The sequence below is a fragment of the Drosophila ficusphila genome, unplaced genomic scaffold, assembly GCF_018152265.1.
Source record: "Drosophila ficusphila isolate 14025-0441.05 unplaced genomic scaffold, ASM1815226v1 contig_791, whole genome shotgun sequence".
NCBI lineage: Eukaryota > Metazoa > Arthropoda > Insecta > Diptera > Drosophilidae > Drosophila > Drosophila ficusphila.
Genome location: NW_025064737.1, coordinates 4,572,735 through 4,586,186, shown reverse-complemented (window position 1 = coordinate 4,586,186; position 13,452 = coordinate 4,572,735). Strand labels below are relative to the sequence as shown.

Below are 13,452 nucleotides of genomic sequence, written 5' to 3'. Positions count from 1 at the left end.
TCGTGGCTCTGCATGGGCGTGTCCTGATGAGTCCGAACTTTCTGGTCCTGCAGGTGCTGTTCAAACGATTTCAACTAACTGCTCGCAGACACGAGCTAACCAAAAGTTTGGCTTCAAATTTTTTGCAATTCCCACTAATGAAAACTGCAAGTCTCTGCACAGAAAAAAACGTATATAAAATTTATTTCCTAAATATGTATCTAAGTTCCATTTCTTATCTTCATCTTTCGAATGCAATGATAATTTTCCAGCCAGTTCTAAGTTAATATCAATATAACTGAATCAAAATTCATAAAATATACTTTAAAACCATTTTCAAAGTAAAAACAATAAAACAATTTGTTTATGATCCTAAAATACTATAAAAGATCATGTTTGCTTTCTTTGTAAAATTTAGATAGAGAGATATTGCCAAAAAACTCTACAGAATAAAAATTTTTTTCCTCTGTTCCTCAACTTTGCTCAGAAGTTTAATTCCCACTAAGAATACCTTGTGGTGGTGGCTAATAAACGAAATGTTTTATTGCCCGGCAACAACCGGGGAAACAAATATGGCAGCCAGATAATTGGCAGCCATTTTGAACTGCACTTGGCTTTGTTTGTCTTTTATTTGTTTGTTTGTTTGTTTGTCTGTTGGCGACACGCGCTGCTGAGTTCTGGGACCCGGCAACCGTTCAAATGCCACTGCAGCCCCATTTTAGTTGCAACTGATATTGCAACTGGAACTGCGGCAGACAATTGCTGAAAAGTTGATTACCAACTGGCGCAGCTGTCGCCAAGCGGCACCGCAAATCCAGGCCCATTTCCGCCCGAGGTCCCCAGCACTTAGTTTTAATAAGTGCTAATGAGTTGCACAAGCCACAGAGGCATCGCTCATTTACGAGCCGGAGATGCATCCTTCGATTCTATCGTAAGCAGACACTGAAGAAAATAAGTATCTGTAATGTTAATATATTTTGGATACATACATTTTCATTAAAACAAACTCTACAATTGTAAAAAGATATGATTTAAATATAAAGAATCGTTGAACAAAATATTAATTTGTTAACTAAAAATGTTCAATCACTTAAGAAAAAGGCTTTTATTAGCTCGTAATGTTTTTTGGCGAGTGTTTAAGCCACATTGAAGACCCCTCGTATCTTCCCTTCCCCCAACAAAAGCACTTTGCATAAATGGGTCTGCGCCCTTCTGGCCTTGTTTTCCATGGTTTCTGCTTCCGCTTGGGCAACTTTGTATGGAAAGTGCTCGTTATGATGCCAACCGCAAATACTCGTAACTTGGCGACTTGGCGTCGTCGGAGAGACATAAGTCAAAAAGGGTATGATAACCGCGTCAGAGCCGCAAAAGTCAAGACATTTATGTTGGCCATGTCGGGCAGGCAATCGCAATAATCTCTGACTCATCACATCTGCATATAGGATACTCGTATGTTCGTATCTACCGCTAGATATCTGGTCATTAGGCTCATTAGAGCGGCAGCCAATTAATAAACAAAAATAAATAATTGCACAATTCATTTGGTAATTAGACATGGCTCATAAAGCTGAATTAGGCAAAAGGCATAATGCCTATGGCCCACAGATATCCCACAGATAGCACACACCCAAATACACTGTCTATATAAAGAGAGACACGAACAGAGGGAGAACTTCATGCAAATGAAATGAAATTGACTAGAGAGCCAGCAAATTGAGTGTGTCTCGGGCAGCCGTGTGTATTTTTGTCCCCGATCACAGTGGCTGCCAGCATTAAACAGCCAGGGCCAACCCGCCAACCCGCCTCCCCTTCTGCCCCCAACCCCCTCCGTACGAACACACTTACGCCCATGTAAGTGAACAATTCATTTGTCACACTAAATTTGTTTCAATTCATTTGCTCGGAATGACAAATAATGCGATATAATTACATTTCGGAGCGTTCTCTGCGCTTTTGCTTTTCTGTGGGTGTGCGGTGGGGGATTTCCCCCAGTTTCCCCCATTCACGGTCAATGCTCATTAGGCTCTGTTGGTGGAGATTTTTAAATGAGATTGCTACTATTTACGTACGTTTTTCCATCAAACTTTGACTGGTGTGTATGTGAGTGATAATGATCATTTTCTTCCATCAGCAGCAGGGAAATTGGGATTGGTCGAATACATTCGACTTGAAGGGTGAGCTAACTACAGATCCAGGATTGCTTCCTAAAGAAGTTGTTCTTAGATAACGAGTAAGTTTTAATTAAAAGTATGATCAGCTTTTACAGATACCTACAGCTCAAAATCATTTTAATTTCTTTTTTTATTTATAATTATTATTTAGTTGTCTCTTTTAAATGTTACCCAAAATGTTTCTTGCCATCTTAAATTGCACAGCTTTGACTGGTAAAAACCAGGTGCAAGCGTGCAGGCATAAGCGCCTAATTTAAGACAATCTGAAAATCTACGGCAGCAATATCAGAAGAGTACTAGGGGCAATCGCAAAACACTCAGTACTCGCCCAATTACGAACAGGGGACATTTAATGGGGCTTAACGTTAAGCGTTTCCGGCAAGTTGTGTGGTCCTTATTTTTTAAGAAATTCGTACGGGCTAGGTAGAGGGCTATCATTATATATGATACGCATTTATGATATGCATATACAGTCGTTTTAGCGAAGCAAACTTTTATTATAATTTAAACTTATTAAATTTTTTTAAACTTATAACAGTGGCGCCATCTAAAAAGTGTGTTGCCACATAAGTTTCTTTGCCCGTTTTAAATCACTACATGATCTAATTTGCACCAAAAGCATATGATTTTCCGATCACCCTTGCTCCCGAATAATTTTAGTTCTCGAGCTGTCCAAAATAAGCTTTTCATTTTTTTTTTGTAAATTTATGTTCGTTAGTTTTCAAATGTCGCGCACTTCGCAGAGTTGCCAGACGGCTTGATAAAGGGCTGTGATACAATGTTCTAGGCGATATATCGATATGAATAGAAATATGTTTGCATAATGGTTTGTGCATTTGCTTCACTAAGTGTGACCTTTTTTCTAGATCAAGTAACGATATAAACAAACCATATATTTCAAATTGAATATTTTACAGAGATGAATAATAATCAAAAAAAGTTTACCGCTTCGTTATTTTTTACATACTGTTACAACGGCTTTATAAAAATGGAGGTAATTAGACCTGAATAAATTACTTACCAATGAATCTAGTCTAAAGTTGGCGCCCGTTCTCCGACTTGTTTGAAATCACTTACTGTTTCCTATTAAAGGTCAGCAATTTCTTAAGTATGATTTTAAAATAGTTTTTAAACTTTAATTATCTCTTTCTACTGTGTTCTAAGCCAAAGTAAAATTATCTTTACGGGACTTAAAATGTTGATCCTGTCAAGTATGACCAACTCTTGACCGATCAGATATTCGATCAATTTTGTAAGGCGTTATGAAGACGATTTGGTGTATGTAGACTGAAAAGCGGCGGGCACTATGGAAAAAGGTAAATAAAAACAAAACAACGCAAAACACTGTTTTGAAAACAGTCCACAGTTCTTTTTCTAATGTAGTCTATTGTTGACAAAAATCAGCTTTCTTTGGTAAAGAAGATCAGTTGCTCACTCTCTTGTGAGCAACCCAGCACAGTTGTGATTGACAAGGCGGCATAGGTCAGATAAACGTTATCATGGATGTCGATTGGCTGGATGATGATGACGACCTGATGGCGGCTTTGGCGATTCACGAAGAGCAGGTGAAACCCCGAGAAATCCAGCAGAAAAGAGCCTTTAAATATACCCCGATTCTTAGGAGAGCGTTGGAGGAGAAGGAAACCCACTTCCGGAGGGATCAGATGGAGCCTGCGATGGATTCGATTCGGCCACCGGGCACAATTGGATCTATCCGACCAACCTGCCCCTGAGATCCTATCAACAGACCATAGTCCAGTCGGCGCTGTTCAAAAACACCCTGGTGGTGCTGCCCACTGGATTGGGGAAGACCTTTATTGCGGCGGTGGTTATGTACAATTTCTACAGGTGGTATCCCACGGGAAAGATCGTGTTCATGGCACCAACAAGGCCTCTGGTCGCCCAGCAGATCAACGCATCCCAGAAGATAATGCCCTTTGCCTCAGCCGATACCGTACAACTTACAGGTGAGTTCCTAATAAATTCAATGACATCAACAAGTAGGTATATATTATTTTAAGCTAGATCAATTCTAGATCATTCCCATAAATTAAAATAATATATTCATAATCTAATATATATAATCAATTTCAGGACAACTCCCTCGACTCAAAAGAGCTGAGCTCTGGGCCGCCAAGCGGGTGTTTTTTGCCACGCCCCAAGTGGTGCTCTCGGACATGATAGAAGCGGATGGGGAGTCCACTTTTCCCTTCAGTTCCATCAAGCTGATAGTGGTGGATGAGGCGCATCGGGCCAAAGGTCGGTATGCCTACAGCCAAGTGGCGGAAGGCCTGATGGCGCGAAACCGGCACTTCCGAATGCTCGCCCTGTCTGCCACTCCAGGAAGAACCATGGAGGATGTGGCTGCAGTGTGCAACAACCTGTACATATCCAGTCTGCAGGTGCGGTGGGACACCTCGATCGACGTGCAGCCCTACATACACAGGCGGACTATTCGAACGATTGTGGTATCCCTGAAGGAAAGGATCAAGGAGCCGCGGGAGAGATTGCTGCAGATCATCGAACCATATCTGCGCCAGCTCATAGAGGCCGAGATTTTCAAAGGCAACAAGGGGAACATAAGCAAAAACAGTTTGCTCTTTGAGCAGAAATCCTTTACCGACCGCTCGGCGCAGGGCCATCGGCATCCGGATCACAGCACCATAATGGGCAACTTTGCCATGTGCATCAGCTTGTACCACTCGCTGGAGCTGATGGAGCGCCACGGACTCCGGGTGTTTGTCAACAATTTCGATGCCGACGAGGACGGTCGCGAGAAGTTTGTTCTGGCCAGAGATAGAGATCTCAGGGATTTGGTGGAGCAGGTGCGGCAGAGCCTAGGCGCTAACCCACTCGACTACACCACACATGCCATGACGAACGGGGAAGTGCCTCCACTGCCCGCCGATCTGGACTTTGGCCATGCCAAGTACGAAAAATTGCGAGAGGTTTTAGTAAAGCACTTTGAGGTAAGTTTATAGTTTGAATTCACTTCAAACCAAGTTTAGTAAAAAATCGAACCTTTTATAAATGTTTCTAGTGCTCACTAATTAAAGATTTTTGAATGTTTTACAGTCAAATGCCGATTCCCGTGCCATCGTGTTTTGCGAGTACCGTGAGTCCGTGATGCTGATCCACCGGCTACTCCTTCAACACAGGCCGGTGCTCCGTCCACGCTGCTTTGTCGGCCAGGGCAGCACGGGGGGAGCCAGCCACGCTCTCACCCAGAAACAGCAGCTGCAAATCATGGCCGACTTCCGATCCGGCGCCAGCAACGTACTGGTGGCCACGTCGATCGGTGAGGAGGGCCTCGACGTGGGAGAAGTGGAGATGATAGTGTGCTTCGACATTTGCAGCTCCAATCCCACGAGATTTGTTCAGAGGATTGGGCGCACTGGCAGGAAAAAGAACGGAGAGGTGGTAATGCTGGTTACCGAGGGACGAGAACAGCAGGTGCTGAAAGACGTCTTGGCCAACAAGGATCAGATCAACAGAAAGCTAATGAACTCATCTGTCGTCAAGTTGTCGCTCTACGACCAGAATCCCAGAATGGTTCCTCAACAATTCCAACCGAAATGCGAGGAGAAACACATGGAGCCAGCTGAAGAGGAGAAACCCAAGCCCAAGTCAACTGCCAAAACGAAAGAAGGCAAAAAACGAAAACTACCCATCGTTAAGTGCGGCAACCTAAAGAATTACTTTAAGGAAAGCGCTCCGTCGGAGAGTCAGCACGGAATCCTGCAGGGAATGCAGCCCTACCAAATGAGCGAAGCATCCCAGCAAAAGGTCAAAGAGCAAGTGCTTCGCCGCAGCGTAAATTTAAAGAATTTCTTTGCGGAATCCCAGGCAAGCTCAACTTTAACCAGCAGTCAGGAAGACGTGCAACGCCTGAAAAAACTCAATCGCCTCCTTCAGTCAAATAAACCACTGATTTCGGACTCCCAAGATATTATTGCCCATCTACAGGATGAGCAACTGCCCAAACCACTGAAGCTTTACTTGCTGCAGAGTAATCCCAACTTCGTCAGGGAAACCCATTCGAAGATGCAGGTCCAAAACGAATTGAATATCGCTGATGATCGCTTGAACAGCCGACAGCAGCGCACCAGGAACAATTATCAACTGCTGCTGGACATCTGTGATGGAGCTGAGAAATTGGAGGAGCTGCTTCAAGAAGAGGCGAATGTAGCAGAGATAACTTTCAGGAATCTAAAGGATCCGATAGATAAGGAAAGGGAAAGAGAGTTTGTTGCCACCTGTGATAAGATTTTCGAGGGTCTGGATGAACAAGGCCTCAACTCTGACAACTTTGAGCTCAAGAAAAGTCTGCTTGAAAAGCTTGAGCTGCGAAACCTGGAAGTCACATTAGCTGAGCCACCGCGTGGTGCCACCGAAACCTCCTGGTCAGAGCAGGAAAGCGAGGAAAGTGCGGCTGAGGATAAATGTGAATCCATGTATTTGAGTCAGCACATGAATTTTTCAGCTGCAGATGCAGTGCCGCACAGCTCCACCCCTCTGAGAGTAAAACACGAAAGCAGACTCAAATTTGAAACGCTGCAGGAGGAGGATGAAGAGGAATGCGACTCTCGGGTGGAGGCCAGTAATTTGAGTGACAACTTGGGGCGCCTAAACTCCTTAATAAGCAACAGTGAATCCATGTTGAAAACTGAAGCCACAGAAAAGTCTCCTCCCAATCAAAACCCTGGTGGTGTAGAAAGTGAGATATATCCGATTAGCTTGAACGAGACAAAAGTTGGCAGGGAACCCACTCCGGATACAGCATCACAAGCTAAATCCACTTTGGATGATTTCGATATCGACTTGGATGATTTTCTTGAGCCCATGGACGAGGAATTGGTTCTTACCACTCAGAAAAATAACAACGATCCTAATGAATTCGTTGATCCCGAACCTGAGAAAGCATTGCCAAAAAGCCCTCAGAAAGATGATCTTGATTTAGAACTCGACGTCTTTAATGATTTCCTAGAACCAATGGCCGAGGAAGTGGAATTACTTAGCCAGCAGAAGAAGACCCATTCCATGGCACCGGAAGTGGAGCTTATGTGCCAGCAGAGAACGGAAATGCAGTCTCCAAATATAAAATCAAAAGAAAACCTACTTTTCGTGGTCCAACCTGAGAGCGATTCGCGTACCGTTTCGCCAGATATTTTTGGCTCCGAGTCCTTGTCGCCCTGGAAGCCACAAGGCAAAAGTCTAGCCGCCAAGTTGGCTGCCAAAACAGCCACAGTGCCTCGCCCTTCTCCGAATTCAGTGATTCTTAATTCGCCAGAAAGCCGCAAGCGCACGAATCCTTTGATCCAGGATAAATCCCCAAGCATCTTTGATCTGTACTTAAACCGCATGCGAGGGCAAGGGCGTATGGCAAAAGCTGCGCAAAGCCTTCATCAAATGACTTCAAATACTTCCAGGGCTTCGGCCAGAGATGAGGAGGACTCTCCCATTGCACGGCGTCCATCGAAGCGCAAGATTGTCATTAGCTCCGATGAAGAGGAGGAACAAAAGCCGCAGGTTGCGGAAACCCAAGCGTTCTGCGAGTCAGATGACAACGAGACGATTCCCGGCACGCAAATGGTACTTATCAAAATATAGTTCCAATCAAATTACAGCTTATTAACTAGCTTATATAAATTATTACGTATCAGCTTGAAACTCCCTCGCCTCCGCCACGACCTAGTAGAAAGCGCAAAAAGTTCAATTCGTTTATTCTGGACGAGGCGGATAAGAGCGGATCAGACCACGAGGAGGAGGCGGAGACTACAATTGGAACATATCTTAAGGACTCTGTGATAGTGTCAAGCGATGACGACGACCACCATAACGACACAAACACCCATGCCATTTACCTGAGAGCTATGAAGTAAGTATTTGTTAATCATATTCGTTTGTTAGGTAATAATATCTTGTTTTCAGGAGCCCAGTTCAACGACCAGGTGCCTTCAAGATGCCGCCACCAAGAGTTTATCGCGACGAATCCCACATTTTCTCCCAGCAAGTGGAGGACGACTCCTCCCAGTACCTGCAATGTTCGTTTATCGTTGGAGACGAGAGCTTAGCCGCCGAAAAGAGCAGAGACGTTTCCGAGTGTCCTCTTGAGAAGGCTGAACGCATCCTGAAAGAGCGGCGGAAGCAGCGTCGACTGGGAAAACAGCCTGCAGCTCCTGCCAACAGACGACGGCGACTGCAGACCATTAGCTCTTCCAGTGATGAAGATGATGTGGTTTTTGTTAAGTGAAAACCAAGCCACTTCTAAATGCCATTGTTTTACAACATTTGTGATTAAGCGCATAGAGCGTTATAGATTTTACTTTTGTTGGTATTTAAAATGTAACTTAATTAAATAGGGATAATATTGTATGTCAAAATAATTGTACAGCAAATCTGAAAGTTTCTTTATACAAAAGTAGAGAGTTGTGTTCAAAAAAGAAATATATTAAATATTCATTTATCTGTTTAAATTATTTAACAGTTTATTAAACAAAAATAACTTGGTTTGTTTACTGAATAGATCAGGCTGTATAAGGGTGGTGTCTCCGATGGTGCACTCCCTAAGGCGAAAATTCGATTATATCATGTTCAGTTTCATTCCGGTAGAGTGCCTATAACACTTGCACCCATCAATATTTTCGAGCGCCACATGGCGGTGCTTTCCTGAAACATTTTCAAGGCGGCACCTAGTGGCGATAGCGGTACTTAACTGTTCAAACCGGAAGTGAAAAATGTTTAAGTGGCATACCCCATTTAAAACACATAATTGTGTTCGATTGAATCTGTGACCTTTGTGGCTTTTAGCATTTTAGGTTTAAGCTCGTTTGTGATAATTAGGTTACCACAACAAACATTTTGCTTTTTAGTGGCATATTAGAAAGGAAATGAATTTTTAGAAAGGAAATGATTCGCAACGATTTTCTCAAAGAATTTTCTCAGCTCAAAATAGATTGGGTTTTTAACTTCTATTGAATATCAAATTAAATTTTATCAAAATCGGATTTCTATTTTATGTACATATATAGCTGCCATAGAAAATATCGAAAAATAGATATATATCACTATACATAGCTGTCATGTTAGCAATCGTCGAAATATGGAAAATTAATTAAAAAATCGTCATAGCTTCGATTATTTTTAATTCTTTTTAAATTTTTAGTGTACAACCCCTTTCCAAATTTTCGAAAAAAAGGGTTTGCCGAAAGCCCAACCTATTCAGCCAAACCGTGTACTTTGAAGTACTTATAAAGAGATTTCGTAGGGACCTCGTGATAACTTTGAATTATAGAGAGGTTCGAATTATCGCAGGTTTGAATTAACGAGAGTCGACTGTACCATAATACATAAAACTATTCCCTGTGATTATACTTTACATTTTGGGACCATCCATGTCTTGTGAGTCTGAGATGCGAGTCTAGTCAATTAACTATTGTTTAATGTAGAATCCCGTTCACTGCCTAGGCTGATGAAATGTGGATTTCCCGGATGAGTCGGGAGACCAGTTCCCGGCAGGTCTTCTGCCTCTTCTTCGCCACAGCCATGAACTAAAAAAGGGATTCAAAACAAGAAAATACTAGTTATCGGACGACTATATCATATAGCAGTCATATAAGCAGTAGTCGTAAATATCCAAAATGAATAGAAAAATAGTCATTGTTTAGACTTTAGGTATTTTGTCAAACATTATTGATGACTGAAAGAGTACATAAGCCCAATATATTTTTATGGGCATTAGTTAAAAAAAAAAAACACAATGCCTATATCTAACTTGAAGAGCAATATAGAAATTATTTTAAATTTTTATAATATGCGTTTATTAACAAAGCCATATAATCTAAAAAAAACGTTTATTTCAAAGACCTTCTTTATCATCCAATTAAAAGATATGCATTCATACAACCTACTTAAAGATGTTCACAATAAATATTTAAAATGTTCGCTAATATGATAGTTTTTTACCAACGTTTTTTTCTTGTTGTTTGCGGCGTAATCAATAATTTTTAATTTAACAACAATCGCACAATCGTTTCAGCGTTATTATATTTTCAGCAATAACAGGCTCCATCCACGGCAATAGCTGCTGCAAAAGCACCAGAAACGGCAAGCGACAGCAACAACAAAAGCCAATTCAATTTTAATGGAGTAGCAATAAAACAGAAAAAGCGCAAAAAATTGATATAGCCATATAGCCATGCGGCATGGCCATAAGCCGTGAGCCGAACGCAGTCTGCCATGGAGGCAGGGGCAGAGCTGAAAGCGAACCAGTCGGGCAATACAATTTTGCAATTGCAATAAAATAATTTAAAATCGTTTTCATCAACATCAGCTCAAAGAGTTTTTGTTGCCGGGCGAAATGCAAAAATGATTTTGCGGCAATCAGCAATTCCCTGGCCCGATGATGATGACGTTGACTTGTTGATGATCAAAACGATGGATGGCTGGCTATTCGAAATTGATTCGCTGTGAATGCGATTGTACGACCACATCTTGGCCATTTCATAGCCATCATGGCATGGCCGAGTCCGAGCCAATTGCAGGTTCAACCTGGATATAACTCGATCCCCGGAGTCTTTACGGCCCCAGCGATTTTCTTAATACGAAACGTGCCTGCCTGATGCGCCGTGTCCAATTTTGCAGTTCGTTCTTTTTGTAGGGTATGCTAAATCGCGCTCAAATCCGTTCTCAGAGTTTCTCTTTGGACTTGGGCTTCATAAACGGTCGGCCCCCAGAGGGCCGGGCTATCGTTTTACTCGATTTGCGGTTAAAATGTCTTGCGAAACAAAGCCAATTTCAATTTCAAACAAAACGTTTTGTGGGAATTACGCAAAGGTGTACGCCGGACGTGCTGATGCAACGTGTCCGACTGAAGACTCTCTCTGAGGAACTGCAGTAAATGGTCTGCGATCGAAGACGATCTCATCGGAAGTGTTTTCGCTGATTGCCATTGGCATTGCCTCAAAAGGTCTAAGTCGGTTCACGGAATGATCACTGCAAATGATTTATAATGAAGAGCAGACGAATGGCTGGCACTCAGAAAAATAAAAACAGGCTTGGCATTTATTGTTCAAACTTTAAAACAGAATTTATAAATAATTGTTGGGGAACTTCATTCGAAAATGTAGTTTAAAAATATTAGAGAAGAATATCTTAAACTGGACTTGTAAATTTCGAGCTCAAGGAGTAATGGAAAAAAAGAAAAACTAATTTTTTCTGTGCAGGCCATAAGGTTGAGTTGGCTCACTTCCTTCCCAATGACAAATCGATTTCAAATTGCTCTGCTGGCCTTTTGGTAACACAATGGAAACGCCCACCAACGAGGTCTGCTGGCCTCCCCTTCCCCGAACTCAATAGTATCATATCTCCTGACAAATTGATATTGTCTAAGCCATTTTCGATATGCATATTTATGTTCTCGATAGCTTTCATTGTTTGACTCACGGCCGTTTGTTGCCTGGCTTTATCGTTTTACAATTTTTCTTGGCTTTCATTCACGGAGCTTGGTCGCTTGTCAACACACTGGCTCAAAGACCGAAGCAGAAGACTGAGGACTGAGGTCCGAGGGCTCCGAGGTAATCGTGGCCCTAGTCGACCAAGCGCATCATCCACATCCGGTCCGGAGTTCTTTGTGCCTTCGCTGAACCCCGATAAGTTTTTGATGCGCCGTTGACTGGTCTTGTCATATTATCGTGTTAGCTTGTCAAAAGCGCCGGGCAATTATGGACTGGACTTTGTGTGGGCCACGACTGGCTGTAACATATATTTATGAGGCTTTATGGCCGCTGTCTTTGATTAATGCCCGACAGGTGTGCAGACGCTGGCCAAATGAATACTAAACTCCGTTGCCTCGCCATATAAAGGCGACATCAATTAGCTCTCGGGCATAAATACATTAACGCAAATCGCCGAGCATTTCGAGTGGCCGGGAGTGGAGCGATACGAATACGAATACGCATACGAATACGTATACGATCCGTTGGCCGCTTATCGCCGCTTGTAAATGTCTCAACTATTTGTTAAATGCTAAAGCGACATGGTCATAATGGAAATGACAACTTAACAGCGCCGAAGCGGATGGGTATGGCAAAAATGTTAAAAGGCTCGGTCAAGTGGCCCGCTCTCCGCCCGATCGCCTCCTCCTCCTCGTGCTCCTCGAGCCTTGCGGTGATAACTGTATTGAGAGTGTCATTAACATTTTGATTTGGTTGCCTCGCCGTCCCAGCGTTCCAACTTCAACTCTATTATGAGCCCCGACTGCATTTCGCTGGCTACTTATCGCCACACCAGACATGCACATCATTTGTTAAATGAACTGCACAGAAAGAAAATAAGTCATTTCAACTAACCAACTATCCATATCTACCAAGACTTCTGGTTGGTAGATAAATTTCCGATTCTCTGAAAACTCAATATTTTATAAAATTTCGCATTTGTTTATTTTACTTTGACCAATATAAATAATAGCGAAAAATCAATCAGTGTTTAATTGTTAAAATTATTTTGTTAATATTCAAATTAGAACCCTTATTGAATAGTACTATAAAAATAAACAGATGAATCAGAAAACGATCAATAAGCAAATAAATAAATATATAAAAAATATTTAAACTATATTTGCATACAAATAATATTATTTGCTCAGTTTCAAATGGCTAAAAGTCGTTTTACAGTGTGGAGTCACCGTCCAGGTTGAATTCTCTTACCCCTCTCGATTGTGCGAGGCAATTAATCAGGTCGATGTTTTCGCATGCAAAATGAAAACACCTTTTTAAAGGCATCAGCAGCACACGGAGCAACGAGAACAACCGCAACGATGTCATCAATCAGCTAAAAACTTGGGGCTCTGGGCTCTGGCTTGCAACAAGCTGCTCTCGACTCGCAATTCGCAATTCGCAGCTCTGATCCGTGTGGCACTTTTCGTTTTAAGTGGCGAGGCTGTGGGTGCAGGCGAAATTAAAAAGCGTCAATTTGTCACACGTGGTCAGCTTCGGAGCGGACAGGATCCTGGGCCATCCTGCTGTCCGGCTGTCATTAGCAACGGTTTTGCGGTTGAGTTTTTAATTGCCCCCGTGTTCGAGTCGAGAATCCGATTCCGAGTTACCAACTTGGCACACTTTTATTGCCTTCTCGCCGGGAGAGTTATTAACTGCGCTTGCGATCCATTAAGTGGGCAATTGGAGGCCGGTGACAACGCATTTGGCCCGAGCGTGGGTGTAATGGAAGCTGGCCAATCCGAGTGTCTTGGCGACGGAAAACGCCTTATGGGGTGGCTGAAGGAGGCTATTTTGATGGAAGGGGC

The 13,452-nt window shown here is 42.6% G+C and overlaps 1 protein-coding gene across 2 annotated transcripts; it reads left to right on the top strand.

The window, feature by feature from the left end:
- The first annotated feature begins 3,451 nt into the window (after positions 1-3,451).
- On the top strand, positions 3,452-8,560 carry LOC108098648. 2 transcript variants are annotated; one of them, XM_017201723.1, is made up of 7 exons: positions 3,452-3,466; positions 3,555-3,715; positions 3,772-4,117; positions 4,245-5,119; positions 5,226-7,742; positions 7,814-8,028; positions 8,082-8,560. In XM_017201723.1, the coding sequence occupies exons 2-7, from the start codon at positions 3,650-3,652 to the stop codon at positions 8,401-8,403; spliced, it is 4,341 nt and encodes a 1,446-aa protein (XP_017057212.1). In that variant the 5' UTR covers positions 3,452-3,466; positions 3,555-3,649; the 3' UTR covers positions 8,404-8,560. The 2 variants fall into 2 exon arrangements, with proteins under 2 accessions (XP_017057212.1, XP_017057211.1); XM_017201722.1 differs by lacking the exon at positions 3,452-3,466 and having other exon boundaries at positions 3,486-3,715.
- Positions 8,561-13,452: the final 4,892 nt, after the last annotated feature.

What these genes read in the sequence shown, in the direction of transcription:
- LOC108098648 (XM_017201723.1), top strand. Translation starts at nt 3,650, where the DNA reads ATGGATGTCGATTGGCTGGATGATGATGACGACCTGATGGCGGCTTTG. An exon ending in TGGCGATTCACGAAGAGCAG is followed by an intron (nt 3,716 to 3,771) that starts GTGAAACCCCGA and finishes CCCGATTCTTAG; the next exon opens with GAGAGCGTTGGAGGAGAAGG. An exon ending in CGATACCGTACAACTTACAG is followed by an intron (nt 4,118 to 4,244) that starts GTGAGTTCCTAA and finishes AATCAATTTCAG; the next exon opens with GACAACTCCCTCGACTCAAA.